Source organism: Typopeltis vanoorti, chromosome 20, assembly GCF_054136105.1.
Source record: "Typopeltis vanoorti isolate ZY-2024b chromosome 20, IOZ_Tvanoo_1.0, whole genome shotgun sequence".
NCBI lineage: Eukaryota > Metazoa > Arthropoda > Arachnida > Uropygi > Thelyphonidae > Typopeltis > Typopeltis vanoorti.
Window position 1 is genome coordinate 38,089,732 of NC_143568.1, and position 24,269 is coordinate 38,114,000.

General features: G+C 34.8%; 1 protein-coding gene across 2 annotated transcripts in view; it reads left to right on the plus strand.

Moving 5' to 3' along the window:
- LOC150095380 (E3 ubiquitin-protein ligase UHRF1-like) overlaps nucleotides 1–24,269 on the plus strand; it is a 253,377-nt gene that overhangs the window by 130,990 nt on the left and 98,118 nt on the right. For both annotated transcript variants that reach the window (XM_090410065.1, XM_090410066.1), the window contains exons 6-8: nucleotides 6,418–6,545; nucleotides 13,251–13,437; nucleotides 21,662–21,893. In XM_090410065.1, coding sequence (XP_090266191.1) covers nucleotides 6,418–6,545; nucleotides 13,251–13,437; nucleotides 21,662–21,893 — 547 coding nt within the window. The remainder of the gene's footprint in view (nucleotides 1–6,417; nucleotides 6,546–13,250; nucleotides 13,438–21,661; nucleotides 21,894–24,269) is intronic.

Genomic DNA, 24,269 nt, shown 5'->3' on the forward strand with positions numbered 1-24,269 from the left:
TTGCAAAAGCAGTGGCTATTCATTGGCATGAATGCAATTCACTCATTGTTTCAACCTTTTCAAGGTTTTCACAAGCTTGGTGAATTTGTCATTCCTTTCACTACATCTTCTTCTGCAGCTTCTTCCACTTAAGTGTGTGTGTGTGTGTGGGGGGTCACAGTTGATGATGAGTCTCCTCCACATCCTCCTGTCTTGGGCTGTCACCACATCCAAGTTCTTCATCCTCAAGTCCTCTTCTACCAGCTCCCTCCATCTCTTCTTTGGCCACCCACTCTTCTTCCTTCCTTGCACATCCATTTGCATGACCCTTCTTCCCACATATTTGTCCTCCCTCCTCATCACATGACCAAACCATCTCAACCTTGCCTCCTGTATCTTCGCTCCTAAGTTCGTAATTTTCACTGTTCCCCTCACATAGTCATTTCTCAGACGATCCTTTCTGGTCACACCAAACATCCACCTAAGCATTCTCATCTCTGCTACTTCCATCCTCTGATGTTATTTTTCCTCAGGGCCACAGTTTCTATAGCATATGTCATAGCTGGCCACACTACTGTCCTATAGATTTTGCGTTTCAGATTGATCGGCACCCTCTTATCTGATTGATCGGCACCCTCTTATTACTGGATGGAGATGGCTGCATAACACTGCAGCCATCTCCATCCAGTTCCTCCAACCCACTTGTATCCTGCATCCCACTTCCTTCTCAGCTCCTCCATCTTCTTCCACTGTTGAATCTAAGTATCTAAAGTCCCTCACCTTCCTGATGACATTTCCTTCCAGCTCCAGATCTGTCCCCTGGCTGCTGCCCACTGTGCAACACATATACTCTGTCTTACTTCTGCTCAGTCTCATACCTCTCTCTTCCAGTACTTTCCTCCGTCTTTCCAGTTTAGTTCCTGCTTCTTCTCTTGAATCTGCACACAGCAAGAAGTCATCTGCATACAACATTGTCCAAGGCGCATCTTCTCTCACCACCTCCATCACAATGTTAACCAGAAACGGACTTAATGCTGACCCTTGATGTAAGCCAACTGTTACTTGAAAACTTTCTGTCTGTCCCAGACAGGTCCGAACACTTGTCTTCACATTTCTGTACATCTCCTGCACCAACCTGACATATTTCTCTGGAACCTTCTTCTCTCTCAGGCACCTCCAGACTTCTTGCCTTGGCACTCTGTCGTATGCTTTCTCCAGATCAATAAACGCCAGATGTAGCTCCTGTTGTTTCTCTCGAAACTTTTCCATCATCTGCCGTAACCCAAAGATAGCATCTGTTGTTGATCTACCAGGTATGAAGCCAAATTGTTCCTTTGCAATCTTCACCTCCTTCCTCAATCTTCCATCAAGAATCCTTTTTAGGATTTCATTGTGTGGGACATCAACTTTATTCCCCTGTAATTTTTACAGTCTTGTGCATCCACTTTACTCTTGTAGATGGGGACGAGTACTCTCCCTGCATTCCTAGGGCATATTTTCCTGTTGGCAAACTTTCATGAACAGGTTCCACAGCAGGTCAATTCCCTCTTCCCCCAGTGCCTTCCATTCCTCCACTGGAATCTTGTCGTGGCCCACCGATTTTCCATTCCTCATCCTCTTCATGGCCTCCATCACTTCCACTCTACTGATGTTCTGCACCATCCTCTCAGAAGGCTGCTCATCTTCTCTGTGAGTCCTTGCATTTTCCTCATTGAAAAGTCCCTCAAAGTATATTCTCCATCTGTTTCTTATGTCCACATCCCTCCATAATACTCTTCCTTCAGTGTCTTTGATCTGCCTCACATGTAAGATGTTCTTTGCTGCTTTATTTCTACATTTCGCTAGTTGGTAAATTTTTCTCTGGCCTTCCTTTGTTTCTTATTGATCATACAGATCTTGATATGCCATGGCCTTTGCCTGTTCCACAAGTCTCTCTTGGCTTCTTGCTTTCTCTCTCTGTGTGCACCTCTCTGTCCTCTTCCACTCTTGACTCATCCCACTTCTGCTTTGCCTTCCTTTTAGCTGTCACTGCCACTTGTACATTATTATTCCTCCACCAACCCTCCTTCTGCTCTCTAATCTTTCCAGATGTCTCACCAAGCACCTCGATTGTACAGCTCAGGATTACTTTTGAATTATGTTTCCACCAATCTTGTACACTTTCCAGTCCATCCGAAATCCTCTCTAACACCCTTTCCCTAAAATGATTCCTCACACTCTCTTCTTTTAAGCGAAATCACTTAATTGTCTTCATCCCATGGCTTCCAGAGGTTCTTATCTTTGATCTTATTTTAAAGTCTGCGCACGGCAGTCGGTGTTGCTGTGCCACTTGATCTGTTGGAATTACTTTACAATTTGTCACTTCCTTAAGATGTTTTCTTCTAGTCAAAATGTAGTCAATTTGTGAACTTTTGTTACCACTCCTAAATGTTATCAAATGTTCTTTCCTCTTGTAGAAAAACGAGTTCACAATTGCCAGATCAAACGCCACTCCAAAGTCCACAACCCTCTCTCCTTCCTGGTTCATCATTCCCACTCTGTGGCCACCATGCACCCTTTCACAGTGTTTATTCTGTCTCCCTATGTGTTCGTTCAAGTCTCCTCTGATAATCACTATCTCTCTTTCTTCCAGTTCCCTCATTTCTTCATCTAACACGTTCCAGAACTCATCTTTCTCCTCTGCTGTACAGCCAACTTGCGGGGCATATACACATAATATGACCACCCGCTCATCTCCAAGACCCAATTTCATTCGCATGATCCTGTCATTCCTTCTACCCACTTCCAGTACTTTGCCCTTCATTCTGCCACACATCATAATTCCTACACCATTTCTTCCTCCGTTATTCGCTCCAGAGTAGAACAATTTATATCTATCTCCCAGTTCCTTTGCCTCCCCCCCCCACCTTGTCTCCTGCATGCATAAAATGTCCAACTTCCTCTTCCTCATCATGGCTGCCACCTCTCTTCCCCCTCCAGTCATGCTTCCAACATTCAGTGTTCCCACTCGCAACATCCTTTCCACCTGCTGGGCTCACTTCTTTAACTGCACCCGCCCTTGATACGGTAGCCCTCGTCCACTTCTCGCAGCTGTAGGGCGATGTGGCTGTGCATCGCTTAAGGGGTATGCCATGGTATGCAATGATATAAGGGGTATGCCCCTTATATTATTTTCTCTTTGACTTATATCATAGCTAGAGCTGGCAGTGAAGTTTTACGACCGGATGCCCTTCCTGATATTAACTCTCGCCATTTATCCAGGCTTGGGACCGGCACCTATTGAGGCCAGCTTGTCTCCTTCGGTGGCTGCATAAGACGAAATGACTTAGCAAAATAGGAAAGATCCACTCCTAGCCCTCGAATACTCTAATAGCATCAGGGGGAAGGAGCAAGGAGAGGAGATAGAAGCAAAGAAAGAATTGGAGAGGACCAGTCTACAGACTAATATAACAGATGTATATTACATGAAGTATGACATGGTCCAGCATCTGGTACCTCGGGTTTGCCATGCCCATACTCACTAAAGTGAGCCCTTGAGATTCCTTTCACTACATAATGCTGGTAAATGACACTGCTGTCACAAACAACAAATATGCACTTTAATGGTGGGAAGTTGAGTGTTTGGTCTCCTGTGAATAACATAGCAATATTCATATTCTGTAGACTGAATTTTCATTTTGGGGTCATAATGATGTACCTATCGTTTGTTCACAATCATGATTTTGTGTAGAAAAGCATTTCCTTCCCATTGGTAATCTTGAAGCAATTGGCAACAAACTTTGACTCTTGTTTGTTTCAATTTACTACTCAAATACTGTGGCATACAATGTAGCTATGCTTTGTTGTAGCCCATTTCTGTAATAATTTGTTTGACTCATACTAATCAAACATTCAGTTTTAGTGCTAGTGATCTCTGACTTATTACATCATTAGCATTCAGTCGTGTGAGTAGAGTCAGTATGGCATTAATGACAGAATTGTAGCCAAACCATCCAGAGGAACATCAAATCTAGGTAGCTTGATAGGCATGCATGTCTTAGAAGACTGAAATCTGATAGACAACATTCTAATTTGAAGGAAAATTGTTGATGAGTTACTAATATTGTACTCTTTTCATGTAGTATTATCATAGTATCTGCACTCCCTTTGAAGGTACATCTGAAGAATGTGATGAGAATATCAGCAAACAGCATAATTGATGTTAGAAGGCTAAGAAAAATAAAATGGTGCAGATAAGTAATAGAATCACAGTGAGAAGCTAAACTGATTTTATAAATGAATTGTACTAATGTATAAATATTTCACTGTACATTTCATATAGTATCATCTGTGTAAAGGAAGCAGAAGAAGCTTTTTTTCTTTTCACTTAACCTTAATGTTGTCACATGTGTGATATTTTAATGTAGACACTGTCCATCTTTTTATTTTGCCAGTGATCTTTTAATTAGAAAACTAACTATAATTACATGCAAATAGTGGCTATCATCTTGATGCCAGATGTGTATGCACATGATTAAAGCAGTAGTGTTCCTGATAGTCAGTTAAAACTGTAACCAAAATGTTCTTTTTTCACAGAAATCACAGTCCTCCCTGCCAAAACTCATGAGCATTGATTCTGTGCAATTCACTGTAGCAAATCAACCATTATAACAAACATATTTCTTTAGTCCCTAAAAGTCCACTATAGCAAGAATAAACTAGTGTTTGGCAAGAGTTGATAGAAATGTATTGTTTTGAATCCCTAGCATACATACAGTTGCATATGGTAGCCTTTGTTTGTGCATAATTATATCTGATTATTTTTGAATATTTCTTTGCTTGTTCCTGGACATTTATATTGTGATGTGAAATTTGAAGAGATTTTTTAATTTTTGTGAGTCCTATCCATGAAAGGTTATAAATCTATAGTACCTTAGTATCATGGGTGGACTCTGGGTTAAACAATTGAGCTCTACCCCAGAGACTAGACATGAAAATTTTCAAGTGACTTTGGGCCACAGAGATATATTCTTTGACACACTTAACTTGTACCTGTGGCTACAAGATGCACTCAATAGAGGTACCAATTTTGTTCATATGTGCACTTCAAGGAAATAGTCAAACAATACATTTTCTCAGTGTGAAGCAGTCATGAATTAAAGTTGTATATAATTTTTTTATTATTTTTATTTTTTTAACATCTCTTATCAGTAATTTATTTCCTTATTCTCAAAAGTTTGAAATCTTTAAATTGTAAGCAGTTTATATAAGCTTGAAGATCTGGATATTCAGATTACTATAAAATTCTCCTTCATATCTTAGATAGCAAAAACTTACACACCTTAAAACAAAAACATATTTTAACATTTTAAATATGCTTATTAAAGTTTTGGGTTCAATGACTAGAAATGAAAAAACTATTAATTCATATGTGACAAATTATTCAGATGTTTCACGTTGGTTACTTCCTCTTTATATCCTGTATATAATATGTACCATTTTTCAGAAATGGTCATATAATGTAACCAGTAAGGTTGTTATCATGTGAATTTATACATTTCCTTGATGTTGCCACATGGTGTTAATAATAAGTACTAATAAGCTGTCTCCCCCTCCCCCCCCCTCTCTAAATTTTTCTTCAACATTTTTGAAGGCAGAGATTCATTTTATCTGCTGAAGCACAAAGAATCAGGATGTTTTTTGCTATTTATCATTTCTTTTGAGGTTCAAATAGAAAGGAATAGCAATTCCCATTTTAAAACTTACCCAAATTACTCTGCATGATTTCCTCCTATTTAAGGCACTTCTTCATCTTCATATATGGTGTTAAATTCAGTAGCCCTTCAATTTTTGCTGAATAAATCATTTTGGACTCAGAAGGATCACCTATTCTGTAATTCCTCTGCAGGCCCATTTCTTTTCCACCAATGCTTTTCACACAGATGTTACCTATCTTTATTCCAATAACTGGGTTTTCACTGTTCACTCTGGTTCCCTGACAAAATCCCTATGGATTTTGCACGACCTCGCAATGTGTATGTTATTCTGATATTTTGTGTTATAAAGCACGGGTAATTTCACCATTAAAATACAATTTGGTCAGCTAAAATTGCAGCCTATTTCATCGCCTTCACTATCTTGGTGATTCATATTAACAATGCATTTGTGGCTTCAGAATTGGGCATTGGATCAGAATCCCACTCAGTTATTATTATTTATTTTTTTTATAAACCAGAGAAGTTTTCTCACAGTTATTTAGCTTCTCTCTTAAGCACTTTTTTGTTTTGTTTTAATTTCTGGTTTATTTATTCTCCTTTAGTTAGTTAGTTGCCCTACCTTCACTCTTAAGATTTATGTTTCATACTGTATATGTTTTTTGCAGGGTTGTTTAATATTTTCTCTTAGAGCTTATTGTTTTATATGGTTTTAAGTAAATTTTTAATTCTTTTTTTTTTTTAGCTCAGATCACACTCCTATTGATAATTGCAGACTGATGTTTTTAGATGAGGTATTTAAGATAGAAAAGAAAGCAGAAATTTCCCAAACTCTTGAACAAAGACATGAATATAAAGAATCTCCAGTGAAAAGTAAGGGCATATATATTTCAATGCAAGCATTTTTTTCTTTCTTTTTTTATATTTATTTTATTCAGTTGGAGTAAAAATGACAAAGTACAAAGCCAAATGTATGAAAATTCTGAGGTGATCAGAAGACCATTGAACAGATGTAGATAAAGTAAATAATAGTGGAGAAGAATCTCCTGTTGTTGTTGATATTCAAGAAAATAAATTTTTGGTTAAATGAAAGTTATTAATAATACATGATTAACAGCACAGTGGCCACTACCTTTAAATAGGTGGTACATATTCTCTAGAAGATCTGTATTTGTGTGTGTGAGAGAGTGAGATAATAGACAAAAGGTTGTGATTAGAGTGACTTCAAACAGGAGATAATAGAGGGAGCCTTACATGCCAGTAAAATTATCATTGAATCTTGTTTTGTTAGAAATTGATTCTTAATAGTGTCCTGGGTTTACCAAAAATGGCATAATAAATAGAAAACATGACCATTGCTAACATGTCTTACAACCCTCTTAACGTACAGATTACAGTACTGCTCTTGCCATTTATTGTATTCAGGGCACGTCAGAAAAGTAGTTAGAGCTTTAAAGAAATATATTCTGTGCACTACTTTCATACCCAGTTTGAAGTGCCCACTCACCTAGGGATGAATCCTTTCCCCTTTTAAGTTCCATTATACAGTGCCTCTTGATTTTGTAATTATGGTATTATGAACATACAAAGATTTGCCAATATCCATCTTTACAAACATAAGAAATATAATCTGCTGCCCACTATCTAGTAGACCATGTCTTAGTCATCCTGCACAAAATCATATGGGCTACTTTGCTTCACTGCAGTAAATGCAAATATGTAAGACTTCTGGAATATGCAGAAAATCTGGAGGGGAAGGAGAAAAACCCTTAGTAAATATGGTTATGTGAATACTGTTTCCCAAGATATGAGAAACATAATTCTTAAACCTCCCATTCAACAGCAAAGGCTGCCCTTCACTACCTATAGAGGGAGCTGCTCTTAGAACTTTAAGCTTTCTGTCTAACAGCCTTTGACTTATTCTTTGTTAGTCTGTGTGTATGTGTTGTTACTGTTTTTATATTGTATCCTCAGTGATGTTTCTGTGAGAGGTGATATATTACAATCATTAAACCTGTGTTTGTGCTTTCTTCATGCCACTTAATCATGTCTGGAAACAGACATTTACAATGTATCTAATGAATCAAAGATGGTTCTCTTTCCATACTTATTTAATGAAAATTTTCATAATTATTTTTAAGTCTTATGTACCTTTAATTGGATCTCATATTCGAAGTCTCAGCCCAATTTCCATTTTCGTACTAAATAACCTACTATACCCAAGTTTGGTGAGCTGATTTCAAAACTTGTATGTAATTTTTAGGTCACACAAGGATTTTTCACAATCCAGGAAAATATATGATATGCTTTTCTTTATTTTCTCAAATTTCTTTTTCAACCAAACAATGATATGAGCATTCTTTTATACAATTATGAACAAAATGAATTGAAAATAGAAAAAAAAAAATCGAAGCATGTCATAAAAATGTTTATTTAAAATGCCCAATCTTCTCTCAACAAAATATTATTTTATTTTAAAATTCCATTTTTTAATGTTTTTCTAATGTAATGGACCAGTTCGTTTGTCCTTTAAAACACATAATCATATTTTTGTTATACTGATTTCCAGCATCTCTAGCATGTCCTTCATGTTTCTTGATATCTTACTTGAAGCAGCATTCTGAATGAATATTGGGGGAGGGGGGGAATCACCATCGATGTCATATTGCAATCGTTTTTTTTTTTAAAAAATATTCTTGATTTTCAAGTATGCTTTTTAAATGTGCTATTACATTTTTGTGACTAATACATTTTTTTTTTTTTTTTTTTCATTTGTGTATGTAGTCCACACCATTTATCATCAGTTCTTTTTTATTATTCTTATTTATATATTTATTTTGTAGAAAATTAACTGTGCAGAATACTTCGTTGGACTAAATGAGTGATGAGCAACCCATAGTGGCCTGCTGAAACATTGCACTTCATTTAGTTGAAGTGTGAAACACACATTAAGAGGTCATGTGAAAACTATTTGCTTGTGATGATAGTTCCCATGATTGTGCCATTCGCCTTTGCATTTTCAGTCGTGCATGAGCAGTTGAGTTTATTGAATTTATTCAAGAATAATACCATTATTCTTGAATAAATTTATTGATACAAGTTCTTTTAAAACCTAATTAAATTATAAATTTATAATGATAATATAATTTTTTCTTTTAAAAAATTGCATCTTTACAAATTTTTTTTTCTCTTTTTTTTTACAAACAGAATCCTGTGTTTTAATCAATGAATTCAAAATCTAGAAAACGCAAAGTTGAAGATGAAAATCATAAGTTTATCAAAAGATGGACATGCAACTATTTTTTTTACTGGCATAAAAGACAACGCTGTTTGCTGTTGGGGAAAGAATCTGTTCTCAAGGAATATAACATCAAGAGGCATTATAAAACAAAATATTCTTCAAAATTTGACAATTTGCAAGTACAGTTGTGCAAAGACGAAGTGAATCAACTGCAAAAAAATCTTAAACAATGGCCAAGTATATTTAGAGCTGCTTCATTAACTGCAGATACTGCATTTTGTGCAAGCTACATTGTTAGTCAAATTTTGGCAAAAAGAATGAAATCATTCTCTGATGGAAAAATAGTAAAAGAATGCTTACTAGTGGTAGCATATGTCACTTTCCCTGATAAAAAAAAAAAAGATATAATTTCTAAAATCAGTTTGTTGCAATTTACAATTGTAAGAATTCTTTTGCAAAGTATAAATTTTGCAGGGACATATTTCTAAGTTAGAATGGATTTCTTTGGCTTTGGATGAAAGTTTTGATATTAGTGATATAGCACAACTTGCTGACTTTTTGAGAGGAACAGATTCTAGTTTTAACATCACCAAAGAATTTGCATCTTTAGTTCGATTGAAAGGAACTGCTACCAGAAAAATATATGTACAGGAAACTGAAAACTGTTCTTCATCAATTAAATATCTCAATAAAAATTGTCATTGGTATAACAACAGATGGAGCTCATGTATAAATGTTAATCTGTCGGGATTATTATCCAGAGACATAAAAAGATTAACAGGATGCAAAATAATTATTTCTCACTGCATTTTGCAACAAGAAGATTGGAGTGCAAAAGTTTTGAAAATGTCCAACATTGTTCCACCAATCATTAAAAATTAAAATTGTAAATTTTATTAAGTCTCGATGACTGAATCATTGTGAATTTAAAGAATTTTTGAGAGATATAGAAAACGAATATGGTGATATCCTTTTTAACACCGAGGTGGTTCGATGGTTAAGTCATAGCACAGTTCTTAATCGTGTGTAAGATTTGAAGAGCTAAATTCATTTATTCTTGGAGATGAAAGACAACCTGTTTCCAGAATTTAATGACAAGAACTGGATGTGTGGCTTTGCATTATGCGTTGACATTGCTCAACATTTGAACGAATTAAATGTGAATCTTCATGGACAGAACTTATTAATGAAATGTTCGATAAAATAAAACCCTTCGAAAATAAACTAAAAATTTGGAATCGGCAACTGGAATCTAATAATATGGCTCATTTTCTAATTCTGAGAAAAGAAAATTGACCTGGAAAAAAAAAAAATGCAAAGGAAATACAGAGACTACAAGAAGAATCTAGTTTGTTGTTCAAAAACTTACTTGTGAATGAAACTAATTTTGTTATTTTCTCATCATCCTTTAATATAGATGTTGAAAGGGTTCCTGAAGAATTTCAAATGGAAATAATCGATTTTCAAAGCAACGTTGAACTAAGAAATAAATTTCAAAATGTTAGTATTATTGATTTTTTATAAGTTACTTTCCAACTGATAAATTTCCATTGCCTGTTACCCATTCTAGGCAAATAATCAGTTTATGTGGTAATACTTATCTATGTGAACAACTCTTTTTGAAAATGAAAATTGTAAGAAATGATCGTCGAAATCGCGATCTTGATGACGAATGACTAAAAAATAGTGTCAGTCGCAATTTCAAACATACCTTGCAATACTGAAAAGCTTGTTGACAAGAAACAGAGCCAAATATCTCATTAATTAAATTTCAGGAGCTATTTAATTTCTTTTAATTAAAAAAATTATGTACTTATACCTGTGTATATTTGATAGTATTATTAATAAAACGTAAATCAAATAAAAAAAAACTTGTAAATCTATGTTGAAAATAACAAATTTCACCCCATAAATTAAAATTTTTGATTAACATATAAAGGTATTTAATATTGTGTTCGTTTCAGCCTGTATGGAATATTAGGTTTTCAGTTGTGGCCCACTGAAGAACAAAGGTTGTTCATAACCGGACTAAATGATTTCACATGTGGCAAAGTGTAAGGTTATGCACTTTGGGGTGAAAAGAATAGCAGCAGTATATCGCATTGGTGGAACCGTACTCCAGGAGATTGATGAGGCCAGGGATTTGGGAGTGTTGGTGGATAGGGAATTGAAGTTTAGGGGGCACATTGCAAAAGTAGCTAAATCAGCTCATCAAATCACTTGGCTTCTGAAAAATACTTGAACATGCAGAGACAAACAAGTTATTGTTCCTCTGTATCGAGCCTTGATAAGACCCCATCTGGACTACTGTGCCCAGTTATGGACTCCAGGGTTTCTTCGTGATGGAGAGGAAGTGGAGAGGATCCAACGACAAGTGACCAAGATGATAGCAGGTCTGTGGAATGAACCTTATGAGGATAGGTTGAAGATTTGTGGGTTGCAAAAATTGGTCGACAGGCGGAAAAGGGATGATATGATTGAGACATTCAAATTACTGAAGGGTTTCTATAAGATTAATCCAGAAGATATTTTTGATAATAGGACTGGTGGTGGGAGGACTAGGGACCATGCATGTAAGCTGGGTAAGAATGTGGTTAACAAGGGTGTTAGAGCTAGCTTTTTAATTGGAGAGTGGTGAATGAGTGTGATAAGCTGCCAGAGTCTGTTGTGGGTTCTACGACCATGAATGAGTTCAAGGCAAGGTATGATAGATACTGTGTGAATGTCGAATAGTTGTTCTTGACATGATGTTAGGGCCTCCCTCGATGAGTCTGTCGACTCCTTGGAGTTGCCCGGGATAATAATAATAATGTTTTAGTTCAGTTTCAGGTATGTGTGTGTGTGTGTGTGTGTGACACTTCCATTGCTTATGTTTAATTTTTGTTTTGAACTGGATGAAACAATTATTTTAAATGATGAATTCTGAAAGCATATTATGCCCATAAGTTCACATTTTAGGACAGACCAAAGATTTAAGTAGAAATTTCATAGTGTTATCTTGTAAGTTTGTTGGGTAAAAATAAGAAAATGTGGTAGGATTCCTCCTGCTTGACAAACAGTCACATAACATATGTTAACATTTATAAAAAAAAAATATTTCAACTTAAATGTCCAGCCAATTCTAATTTTCCATGTTTTCCTCTTTTTCTCCCTAAAAGAATATAAAAAGTTTTTTATATTTTATTTAGATATAATCTTGTAAATTATATTTGTTGAGACTGATTAGCATTTTTCTTTTTTTAACTTACCTAAGATAAACCAATACTTCTCATGCTAAGCATTTTTTAACTACTAGAACTAAAGTTAACCAAAGAAAATGTCTTTATATTATATTTTCATTTTTTATTATGAATCGTAATAAATAATTACTCTTCTGAATAACAGATTGAAGATCTTGTTTTTTAAACAGAATGATATTTGAAAACTATTTATGTTTATTTTGGAATTGTTGTTGTTTAGAATGTGTGACCAAAATCCTATGAGAATTTGCTATTTGTGTTGGATTTCTGCAGCTTCATTATATCAAGATTTAAGACTTCAGTAAAGCAAGTTTTGAATGATGTGAAGAAAAGCACTGCATTTAACTGGTTCAGAAAGTTCAAGGCCAATGGGATCAGTGACATGTATTCAAAAAGAAAGCTTCTTCTCGATAACCGCTCTCTCTTGATTCTGAATTAAGATGTCACAATGAACACTGCAAACATGTCATTTGTCAGCTGAACTTTGTACTCCAAGAGAAAGTGAAAATGCATTATCTTTTCTAGTTTAATGAGATCAACTAGAGCTGTTGAAATATTCATGTACAGCCTGATGTTAAAACAAGCTCAGCATTATATGTTTGCAAAGAGAGAAATGATAATCATTCCTTATTTATTATTATTATTATTTTTTTTTTTTTTCAAAACAAATTGTCACCTAAAATAATTATAGGTCTTGATTATAACTGCTTATTTTCTATTGACATTTGATTATCATTTCTTAGTCACTCCCTGCACCAATGTCATTTCCTCATTATTTAGAAAGTGGCAACTGGGTTGTAATTTTTCATCTTCAGAAACTAGACCTGACTTCATTAACAAGTTCATGCTGTTTACATGGTACAGATTAAGCATACAGAGCATATTTGCATATTGTGTTGATTAATGTTTTGATTCTAATTTTTATGAGGCATTAAAGTAAAAGGACAAATAAAAAAAATTCAACACAATTCATTGAAATTTAGATCATCTATGTAGTTTATAAAATAATAAATATATTTCAAATGAGTATAAAATGCAATCATATAAAATTACCAAATTCAATAATGTATATACACGAAACATTTTTTCCCATTATAGGACAAAACAAACCTGACTGCTCTGATTGCAAAGATGATCCTAATAAAAGTTGTAAATCATGTGCATGTTGCATCTGTGGGGGAAAGAATGATCCTGGGAAACAGATTTTATGTGATGAGTGTGATATGGCTTATCATATTTGGTGTCTTAAACCTCCTTTAAAAGAAGTTCCAGATATTAATGAATGGTAAAATATTTTGCTGATTTATTTTTAAAATCTATATACAGTAAAACCCCGTTTTTATATTTCCGCAATTTACGTTTTCCTGCCATTTACGTCATTTTCCGTTGGTCCCGACTTAAGGCCTATTGGACGTTATTTCCCGTGATTTGCGTTTTTTTCTCGGGTGGCAATATTGATTTTCGAATCGATTTCTGCGGAAATCTGTGCATTTTTTTCGGCTGTAGTTTCACTTCTGCCATCAGGGTGACCTGCACACTTGCAGCAGCAATGTAGTGATGAGCGACACCGTGATTTTTCAATCACAGTACGAATTGATATCGCAGAATTTCTGCTACGTAATTTAGCATGTGAAAGTTGCTTTCAAGATGCGGTGGTGGATTATTCATGTTAGCAAACATGGAGAAAAAAGACAGAAAATGTATTTAGGTAGAAGAAAAGATGGCAATTCTGCAACATGTAGATTGGCATGCCGGAACACGTGCATTTAGCAAAAGATCTTGGACTCTCTGTGTCCGCTTTGAACACTAGTAAAAAACAGGTCAAGCATTGAACTCAATGCAAAGCAATCTGGCACTATGTCAAAAAAAAAAAAAGCAAAAACAATCAACAATTAAAGATTTTTTTTTAAATAGATAAATGTAAGTAATTGTAAATTCATTTATTTTGTTATTAAATTTTGTAATCAAGTATGTAGACTCACATACTAGCAGTAAGTCATCTTTTAGCCTTTTTTAAAATGTTTTTTTACATTTCCTGCTATTTACACTTTTTTTCCACCACAGAAAAGTGTAAAAAAGGGATTTTACTGTAGATACTATATAGAATCAAAAACAGTTTATTTCTGCTTCCCCCCCCCCCCCCCCCAACATTTAGACTTGCTATGGTGTACAGTTTGCTGCAATGAATTTACTTACAATAACATTCATGGATAAAGGATTGAACAAGAATATAATTTCTTAGCAACTTTACTTTATAATCAAGTAAGGAAAAAAAAAAACAATGTCTAATCCAAAGTACTTGCATATGGGAAATATTATGCTTTCTGTATTACCTTCATATCTTTCTCTGGTCTGCCTTCCACTTGCTTTCTTGGGAGTAGAGTTGTTCTACCTTGGTGGTAGGTTTTTGCCTGTCACTGAATGAAACCACTGTTATGTTTCCTGTGCTGGAGTATTTCATGTTAAAGGTAATGAGTCTAGTAGTGGTCTGTTTGGGTCACTTGAGATTTAGTGATCTTGTAGATCACCCTCTTCTACCTCAATACAGGTTGTCACTGGTCTGGGTAGTGGCCCTTCCCATAATGCACAGCATTGTACCCACCCAAAAAGATGCGTGCTTTGTATTATGGAAAGTTACTAAGGCAGTTAATGTGAAGTCATTACCCTCTGTATACATTCAAACTTTGCTTTCTAACACTTGATAAAAGTCCTCATGTTGGAGGCTTAATGGATTTTTTACAACACTCAAAAAGAATTAAAATAGACTTTAATACTTCCTATATTTCGTCCTAGTCACTAGGACATCTACGGGGATTACAAAAAAATTAATGTAACATATGCACAAATAACAAACAATACTAAGCCCAACCACATGGGTGACACTAAAGTCCTATCTAGGTAGAGCACCCTCTAAGGGCAGTAGTAGGTGGCCTGGAATGTAAGGTGGGAACTCTGGTGATGAGTGTTTCCCAAATCTTCGGAAGCTTAATGCACCCATATTTATTGAGATTTGGTTGGTACCAATGTGAAAGTTGTACCAATGTGAATTTTTTTGTAATCCCCGTAGATGTCCTAGTGACTAGGACGAAATATAGGAAGTATTAAAGTCTATTTTAATTCTTTTTGAGTGTTGTAAAAAATCCATTAAGCCTCCAACATGATGTCCTCACAGCACTTAAGCCTCTACATACGTACTTGATAAAAGATTATACAAGGATATTTCTTGACAACTTTAATTTAGCATTAATTTTTAGATTTTTGACCAGAACTGTTCAAAGTAGTTTTCATACGAGATATTATTTTATTTCTTACAAGAATATATTTCTAACAAGTTTTAATTTTTAAACTTTTAAAAAAAAATAAATTTAAAAAAAAGTTGATCATACACTTCATAAAAATGTATTCGTTAAAAATTAGCACTACAGCTACTACTTACTTATAGTACTAATTTTCAGTATCCACATTCAGTATTTCCTCTATCTTACTGTCATTCTCATCAATAATTTTTTAATTCTGACTAATTTTTACTTTCTCCAATAGTTTTACTTCAGCTCCATGAAGAGAATTTGAAATGTATCACTTCTTAAATGATAGTTTAGTTCCATTAGTAATCCATGTGGATAGAACTCATTTGATAACTGATCTGTTCTCCAGCAAAAAGGCTGTGGGTTTGAATCTCACCGTGGGCATGGATGTTTGTGATGGTCTGTTAAAATACTAGTGGTGGTGGGCAGTAGATGGTGTAGTTGTAGCTTGTTGGATGAATGGTGGAGATAGAGATTTGTAGAGTAGGTGCCCTCCCTTGCTGAGTCTTTGGACTCTCTGGAAGTGTCACATATTAATAATAATAATAATGGCTTCTTTATTGTAACTGTTTAGATGAATACATGATTAGTCTTTTAACTGTATCTCGTGAATGTCAGTTTGAAAAAGCATATTAAATCAGAAATCTGGAGTTGAGATGACTTACCACGTACCATAATTAATAAGTAAGAATTGTGCTCTTGCACTTATTACTAATTTCAAGATTTATATCATCATCATCCAATTCTTGACATGTACCCTCAAGGGGTGTACAGGATATTATGATAGCACTTCATGAAGAAATTACATCATTATTAACTTCCTATCAACAATTTTGCTCCAAATCAATCTGCTACCTGTCAAGACTCGAACATTATCAGATTTCATATTTCTGTCATCTAAGGCACTTTTTACTGCATCTATCCACCTATGTCTTGGTCTTATTCTGGATCTTTTCCCTGCCAATCTAACAGCCAATACTTGTTTTGTTAATCTTTCCTCTCTCATTCTGTTTAAGTGTCCATACCACCTAAGCTTAGCTCTGCTAACATATTCGGCAATGTTAACAATGTCTTTGGTCAAGTGTTTTATTTTTAACCCAGCTCTCTGATCCATAAGTTAAAATTGTTTGAACACTCTTATATTCAGCTAATTTAGTGTTTTGACTAATTTCTCTTTTATTCCATATAAATTTATTCAGTTGACTTTTTACCATACTAGTTTTGCTAATTCTACTGTCTATTTCCACATTTAATTTTCCATCTTCACTAAAAATTGTGCCTAAGTACATGAAATGTTTTACTTGTTCTATTTTCATTGTCTTTGTCTTGTTATTGCTGACCTTCATACCATTTTCTATTACAACAGTTATTCAGTTTAGTCAGGGAATCTTGCAGACTTATAGCAGATTTATTTAGAAGTATAACATCATCTGCATAAAGTAAAGAACTGAGAGATTAACACCTGCAATTTTGATATGAGATTTAATACCACTTTTCTTCATAATGTGATCTATATAGATAATGAATAACAGAGGAAATAATCTACATCTTTCTCTGACACCAGATTTAACATCTTCCTATACTTCACTTCTAACTGCTGACTTATAACTCAAATAAAGACCAAGTATTGCTTGATATAATGCCTCACAGGCACCGTATAACTGCAGCGTTTTGAATAGCTTCTCTCTTGGCACCTTGTCATATGCTTTTTCCAGATCTACAAAACTTAAATACAGATCTTTGTTATATTCCCATGATTTTTCAACAATTTTTTGTAAAGTGTAAATCTGATCCTGACAACCTCTATCTGGGCTGAATCCAGCTTGTTCTTCACCAAGCTTTCCTTCCACAATCCTTCTCAACTATTTTTCAAGTATACTTGTGTAAATCTTACCAGGAACACTGAGTAGGAAAATATCTCTGCAATTCTCACATTCAGTTTTATTTCCCTTTTTGTATATGGGTATTATGAGAGCATTACTCCAATCGTCTGTTTCATAGTTCAGAAGGTTTGTTTACTTCAGGTCTTCTGAACTATGCAATGCAGCCACTGTAAGACTTTTATACCACCATATTTCAGCATTTCTGGTCGAATATCATCTACTCCTGCTGCCTTTCCACATTTCAAGCCCTTGATGGCTTCAAGTGTGGATATGTATTCCTGATTGCATGCCTATTGAGTTTTTTACCACTATGCTTTCACTGCTTGTTTCATTTAGCAATTTTTCGAAGTAATTACTCCATACTTCAAGGATATCTTTTTTTCTCCTGTTTTCATGTCACCATTAGCATCTAATTCCTTTTACAGCACTCTTTCCTCCATTTCTGAGCTTTTTCAACAGCCTTCAGAATATCCTGTCACCGTCCTGATATTTATTTTCTATATTTTTGCTGGAGTCTTTCCATGATAACTTTTGTTTAGCTTTCTTTCATTTATCTCTGTATTCTCTAAGAGCACAAGCTGACTTATTACCTGGATCTTTCAATATGCTTTCTTCTTGTCCTTCACTGCCTCTTTAACTTCCTGTGTCCACCACGAAATTATGATTTTTCTATCCTTGCAGACAATCTCACCACATATGCCTCTCTGGCTGAATCAGTCAATGTTTTCTTCAGGGCTTGCCACTGAATCTCCAAGGTTTGGTTCCTGTTCTCAAACTTTCATTTTTTCTTGAATAATTTTTGTGTATTTTAGTCTACAGTTCACATCTGAGAGCTGTTCATCTTTTATTCACTTTAAAACTTTCTCACATGTTCTTCTTTTCAATATGATATTCAATTTTATCCTACTCAAAACTAAATGGTGATCACTTCCAATTTCTAATCCTCTTTACACCCTAGTGTCCTGCACCAGTGGGAAAACATCACTATCAACAATAACATAGTGAGACTGTTCTTATTCCTTGCCTCTTTTCTCCATGTGAATTTGCACATTTTTATGTTGGAACATTCTGTTAGTAATAAGCAGTCCATGTTCTGAGCAGCAGTCTAGCAGGAATTACCATTACAATTATTGGCTTTGCTCTTTTCTCCAAATATTCTTATGTCTGGTAATCATTATATACTATGCTGTATGTATCTTCAACAAGAACCAAATTTTTCATTGTGGCAGCTTCCTTTTCTAAAGCCTCAAATTCCTTCTCTTCTTCTTTAGTAGAACATTCTGTGTGACATTAAGCACAAATAAGTCTTATTGTCCAAGTATAAAGAGCTAATAAGCTTCATTTCGGCAATGAAAACATTACTTAAATTAAGGGGATATTAAATCCCACATAGTTTTAAAACCGAATAAGAAACTCAAATATTGGAATCAGAGAGTTTCTTGCCGAATATAGTAAACTATAAAGTATCGGCGAACACTTAGCGTGAGCTAATGCAAGTGATCCTAGCACGTAGTACAATACCGGACGACTCATTGCAAAGGTGGGGAAAGTTCAGATCGCTATTCTTAGGTATTTTCCATAATGTAAAAACACATTTCCTAGGAAATGTATGCTGTTATTACATTATGGAGGGAGGTCACTACCCAGACCGGTTTCAGCCTTTTTTGAGGCTTCATCAGTGAGTAGCTAGACCTAATACCAAAGTGTATAGCGAAAAGAACTTATATACTCTGCGATACGAGTTTCCAGACAGGTACAACCATTAAGTTACCCAAGTATAAAGAGCTAATAAGCTTCATTTCGGCAATGAAAACATTACTTAAATTAAGGGGATATTAAATCCCACATAGTTTTAAAACCGAATAAGAAACTCAAAGATTGGAATCAGAGAGTTTCTTGCCGAATATAGTAAACTATAAAGTATCGGCGAACACTTAGCGTGACCTAATGCAAGTGATCCTAGCACGTAGTACAATAGCGGACGACTCGTTGCAAAGGTGGGGAAAGTTCAGATCGCTATTCTTAGGTATTTTCCATAATGTAAAAACACATTTCCTAGGAAATGTATGCTGTTATTACATTATGGAGGGAGGTCACTACCCAGACCAGTTTCAGCCTTTTTTGAGGCTTCATCAGTGAGTAGCTAGACCTAATACCAAAGTGTATAGCGAAAAGAACTTATATACTCTGCGATACAAGTTTCCAGACAGGTGCAACCATTAAGTTACCCAAGTATAAAGAGCTAATAAGCTTCATTTCGGCAATGAAAACATTACTTAAATTAAGGGGATATTAAATCCCACATAGTTTTAAAACCGAATAAGAAATTCAAAGATTGGAATCAGAGAGTTTCTTGCCGAATATAGTAAACTATAAAGTATCGGCGAACACTTAGCGTGACCTAATGCAAGTGATCCTAGCACGTAGTACAATACCAGACGACTCGTTGCAAAGGTGGGGAAAGTTCAGATCGCTATTCTTAGGTATTTTCCATAATGTAAAAACACATTTCCTAGGAAATGTATGCTGTTATTACATTATGGAGGGAGGTCACTACCCAGACCGGTTTCAGCCTTTTTTGAGGCTTCATCAGCGAGTAGCTAGACCTAATACCAAAGTGTATAGCGAAAAGAACTTATATACTCTGCGATACAAGTTTCCAGACAGGTGCAACCATTTCCTAGCATACATTTCCTAGGAAATGTGCTTTTACATTATGGAAAATACCTAAGAATAGCTAGCTGAACTTTCCCCACCTTTGCAATGAGTCATCTGGTATTATACTACGTGCTAGGATTACTTTCATTAGCTCACGCTAAGTGTTCGCCGATACTTTATAGTTTACTATATTCGGCAAGAAACTCTCTGATTCCAATCTTTGAGTTTCTTATTCGGTTTTAAAACTATGTGGGATTTAATATCCCCTTAATTTAAGTAAAGTCTTATTGTGCTGTTCCCTATTCTTATATTAGCCCATATCACTCTATTTGATATTGCCTGCCATTCAAGAAGTTTATCCTTGTATTTAGTGTTGAATACTATAGCTACTCCTTCCCTGATCTTGTTTTTGTTGTTTAGAAGGATCTCGCCTGTTTTTCTCTTCTTTATTTTGGTAACACCTATTATGTCAATTTGATACTTATCTATTATTATCCAATGTTGACGGTGCCAATCTTGATATCTGTCGATGTGTTGGTTAGTTCCAGTTTCAGACTTTTTGCTGTTCGCCCTGCTTCCCTGATATAAACAACGGGGGCCTTGTGTAATCGGGCGATGCCCTAACCAGTATGAAATTCTGTCATGTTGTTCCATCGTTTTACTTGTGGTTTAAGCCAATAGGAATACAATTTGGTCAGCAAATCTCAAATTGCCAGTCAATCCTCATATGTTCAGCATCCAGGTAGATACCTAACAGAGTATACCACGAGAAGGTGAGGATTGGACATTATGTCAGAAGCCCTGGTCGGTTTTCCGCATTCCTCTGATGGCTATGTGGAGGTCTCCTCTCAGTTATACAGCTTTGACACTTGAAGCACCCCTTCAAGGTTTATATTGATGTTTAAATTCATTTGACATAAGCATGTTAATTAAATTGAATATTTCACACAAATTTTGTTCAATAAATGAATGAAATTTAGCCATTCATAATGATGTAAGTTAATGATATAGTTCCTTAATTTTCTTTACATATTTAAAGCAATTTACTCGTTAAAACAGTTGACATATTTATGTATGTAAACTTTTTGCAGCATATACTTAGCCAGATAGGAAATTAATTGGATGTGCTCTAAAATAACTTTCAGCTGCATCTGTTCTGTGGAAGTTTCTTTATATATATATATATATATATATATATATATATATATATATATATTCCCTTGAAAATTACATTTCTCTTTAAAATGGTAATTTTCAAGAGGAGAAACTTAATTTATTAGTTCTCTTCTCATTACCAATAGTAGTAGTAATGTAGATTTTTTTTTGTTTGTTTGTTTTAGGGATTTCTTGTAAAAAAAATCCTTAGAATTCTGCTATTGGAATGGTCTGATACGAGTAAAAATATTTCTTTTTATAAAATCAGAATTAAAAAAATCATTCCAAAATGCATGTATTGTTTAATCTACTAATCATAATTTGTATGAAATCTCTTAAAAATATTTAGTGCATAAAAAGTTTATTTGTAAATGTGAATGAGTTTTTTTTAATGAATATTAAAGGTTTGTCAATATTCCAACTCATACAAATGAATAACTTATCAGTAAATATTTGTCATGCTTTATTTCTGAATCTTCATCAAGTTTATTTCAGGTATTAATTTCAGGTATTGCCCTAGCTGTAAGAATGATGAAACAGAGGTTGTTCGAGCTGGTGAAAAGTTAAAAGGAAGTAAAAAGAAGGCAAAAATGGCCTCAGCTAGTTCATCCTGTACTAGAGATTGGGGTAAAGGTATGGCATGTGTAGGACGTACAAAAGAATGTACTCTAGTACCTCCCAATCACTTTGGGCAAATTCCAGGTATTGAAGTTGGTATGATGTGGAAATTCAGAGTTCAAGTGAGTATCAAGTTTATAATTGCATTAAAGCCTCCTTTTTAATGCTTTTCTTTATAGACAGACACTTTTTATTTTATTTTATTTTACTTTTTTTTTAATTTTTTTATTTTGTTTTATTTTTTTTATGGATTTCATAAACGTTTTTATTGCCATATAATCCTTGCTTCTAGTTTTAATGTTTGTATAGATTCTCATCATCATCATCATAACACTAATTACAGGTATAGATCATATATAATTTATTGAGAAATTAATATTTCTCAATAAATTATATATTATGAATGAATCCTACTCAAATTGCGAGTTACTATCGCCACGATGTTCACATCCTTGCGATAGTAACTCTAGATTTAGAGAAAGATGTTGGAAGTTTTTTTCCACTTGGTTAGACTATAATAAATTTAGTTTAATCCTTTATCTAAGTGTAAGCAAACAAAGTTTGCGCCTGAAGTATCTTCGGGACTGAGGCAACTTGTGGTAAAGGTGGACCAAGCTCTCACCACTCCTTGTCTTAGTATCTCCCATAATGCAAAGCACATCTCCTTGTGGACATGTATACTGCTATGCATTAAGGGAAGAGCCACTACCCAGACCGGTTTCGACCTTTATTGAGGTCTCATCAGTGGGACATGTGAGACCACATTGGGACAGTGGGATCATAAGGTGCGACACCTTTTGGCAACTCGTATAGGTATATATGACTTCTCCATTGCTTCCACCTTGGTATCACCACCTCTGGGTCTGGCTCCCACTAATGAGACCTCAATAAAGGTCGAAACCGGTCTGGGTAGTGGCCCTTCCCTTAATGCATAGCAGTATACATGTCTGCAAGGAGATGTGCTTTGCATTATGGGAGATACTAAGACAAGGAGTGATGAGAAGTTGGTCCACCTTTACCACGAGTTGCCTTCAGTCCTGAAGGTACTTCAGGTGTAAACTTTGTTAGCTTACACTTGGATAAAGGATTAAACTAAATTTGTGATAGTAACTTGCTCCGTGCGGTAAACAACATGCCCTTCCCAACAGCGTCACTATGCTGAAAAAACAAGAAAAATAAGTTGTTTTATTGTATCACTGAATAAGGTACAGAGACATTTGTAGTCTGTGTAATATTTCTCAACAAATAGTGCAATTAGAGACAACTGGGATAGAAAAGGGCAATAAGTAATGAATCACATCTCCCCTCCAATAGAAACTGCTGTATAGACTCAGGCAAAACCATATGTTGCCTGTGTAACATATGGTTTTGTTTGACACCACGCCATCGTGAGCTTGTTAAAACTAAGAAATATATAATGAATGTGTTTCAGATATTATGGAATTCGGTTGAAGAGAATTAGCATTTGAACTCAACTGTTGGCTTGCCTTTATCTTTGGGTTTGCACAATCTTTTGTTAATACCGCACCAATCATATGCGCTTCTTCATAGCTGCTCTATCCCTACTGGCCTATCATTGCTGTCTGTTTTGCACTCTGCTTTTATTTCTCATTAGTCATTTGTGAAGGATTGTTCATTATGTATTTCAAGTCTTGTAAATTACGGGTAATTTTTGCTTGAAATAATGGGAAAGAAGATTAAGCTATTTGGATAGATGACTTTGATGATGCACACAAGGAAACTGTTCTCGATGCCGTAAGTAGCAATAGAGAATAGGAGCTTCTTGGTAAGTCGCACCATTTTCAGTTTTTTCCTTAAAACTTTACTTTCCGAAAATCCCCTCCTATATTTTGCACCATGATTTTTTAGCTTTAATTAATTTTGGGAAAAAAGTGCGAGTTATATTCAAGTAAATACAGTAATTTTTTTATTTTTCAAATTCTTAAGTATGGATCATTGGTTAATGACCGGATTTATAAAACTCAAAAGAGAGCAATATAGCAAATACAAGTAGCTGTAAGCAAGAAGAAAACGTTGATATTGTATCTGGATCAAATGAAATTGATAAGGGTGTGTCATCTGATATATCTAGAGAACCAACCAGGAAGAACATGAAAAATCTTCATAAGTACAATATGAATTACTTGGAATGTGGATTTTCATGGACGATAAATGAAGAACCTATTCCAAATTTTGTTCTATTAAAAATAAATAATTTTTTGTTTACATGAACATATAAATTCAAATAAAATAGACATTTACAATGAAATATACTTTATTTATTTATTTATTTATTATTATTTTGATAAGGAGGTACTTGGTAATAACAAATTTAAGAACGGGTATGCAGATATCTGAAGTTTGAGAAACACTGTTCTACAGCACTTCTTACTGTATCAATCAATCTAGATCTTTGTCTTCCCTTTGATCTTTTTTCTGTCATCCTGGTTAAAAAACAAAAACAAAAAACTTGTTTTGCTAACCTTTTCTCTCCCATT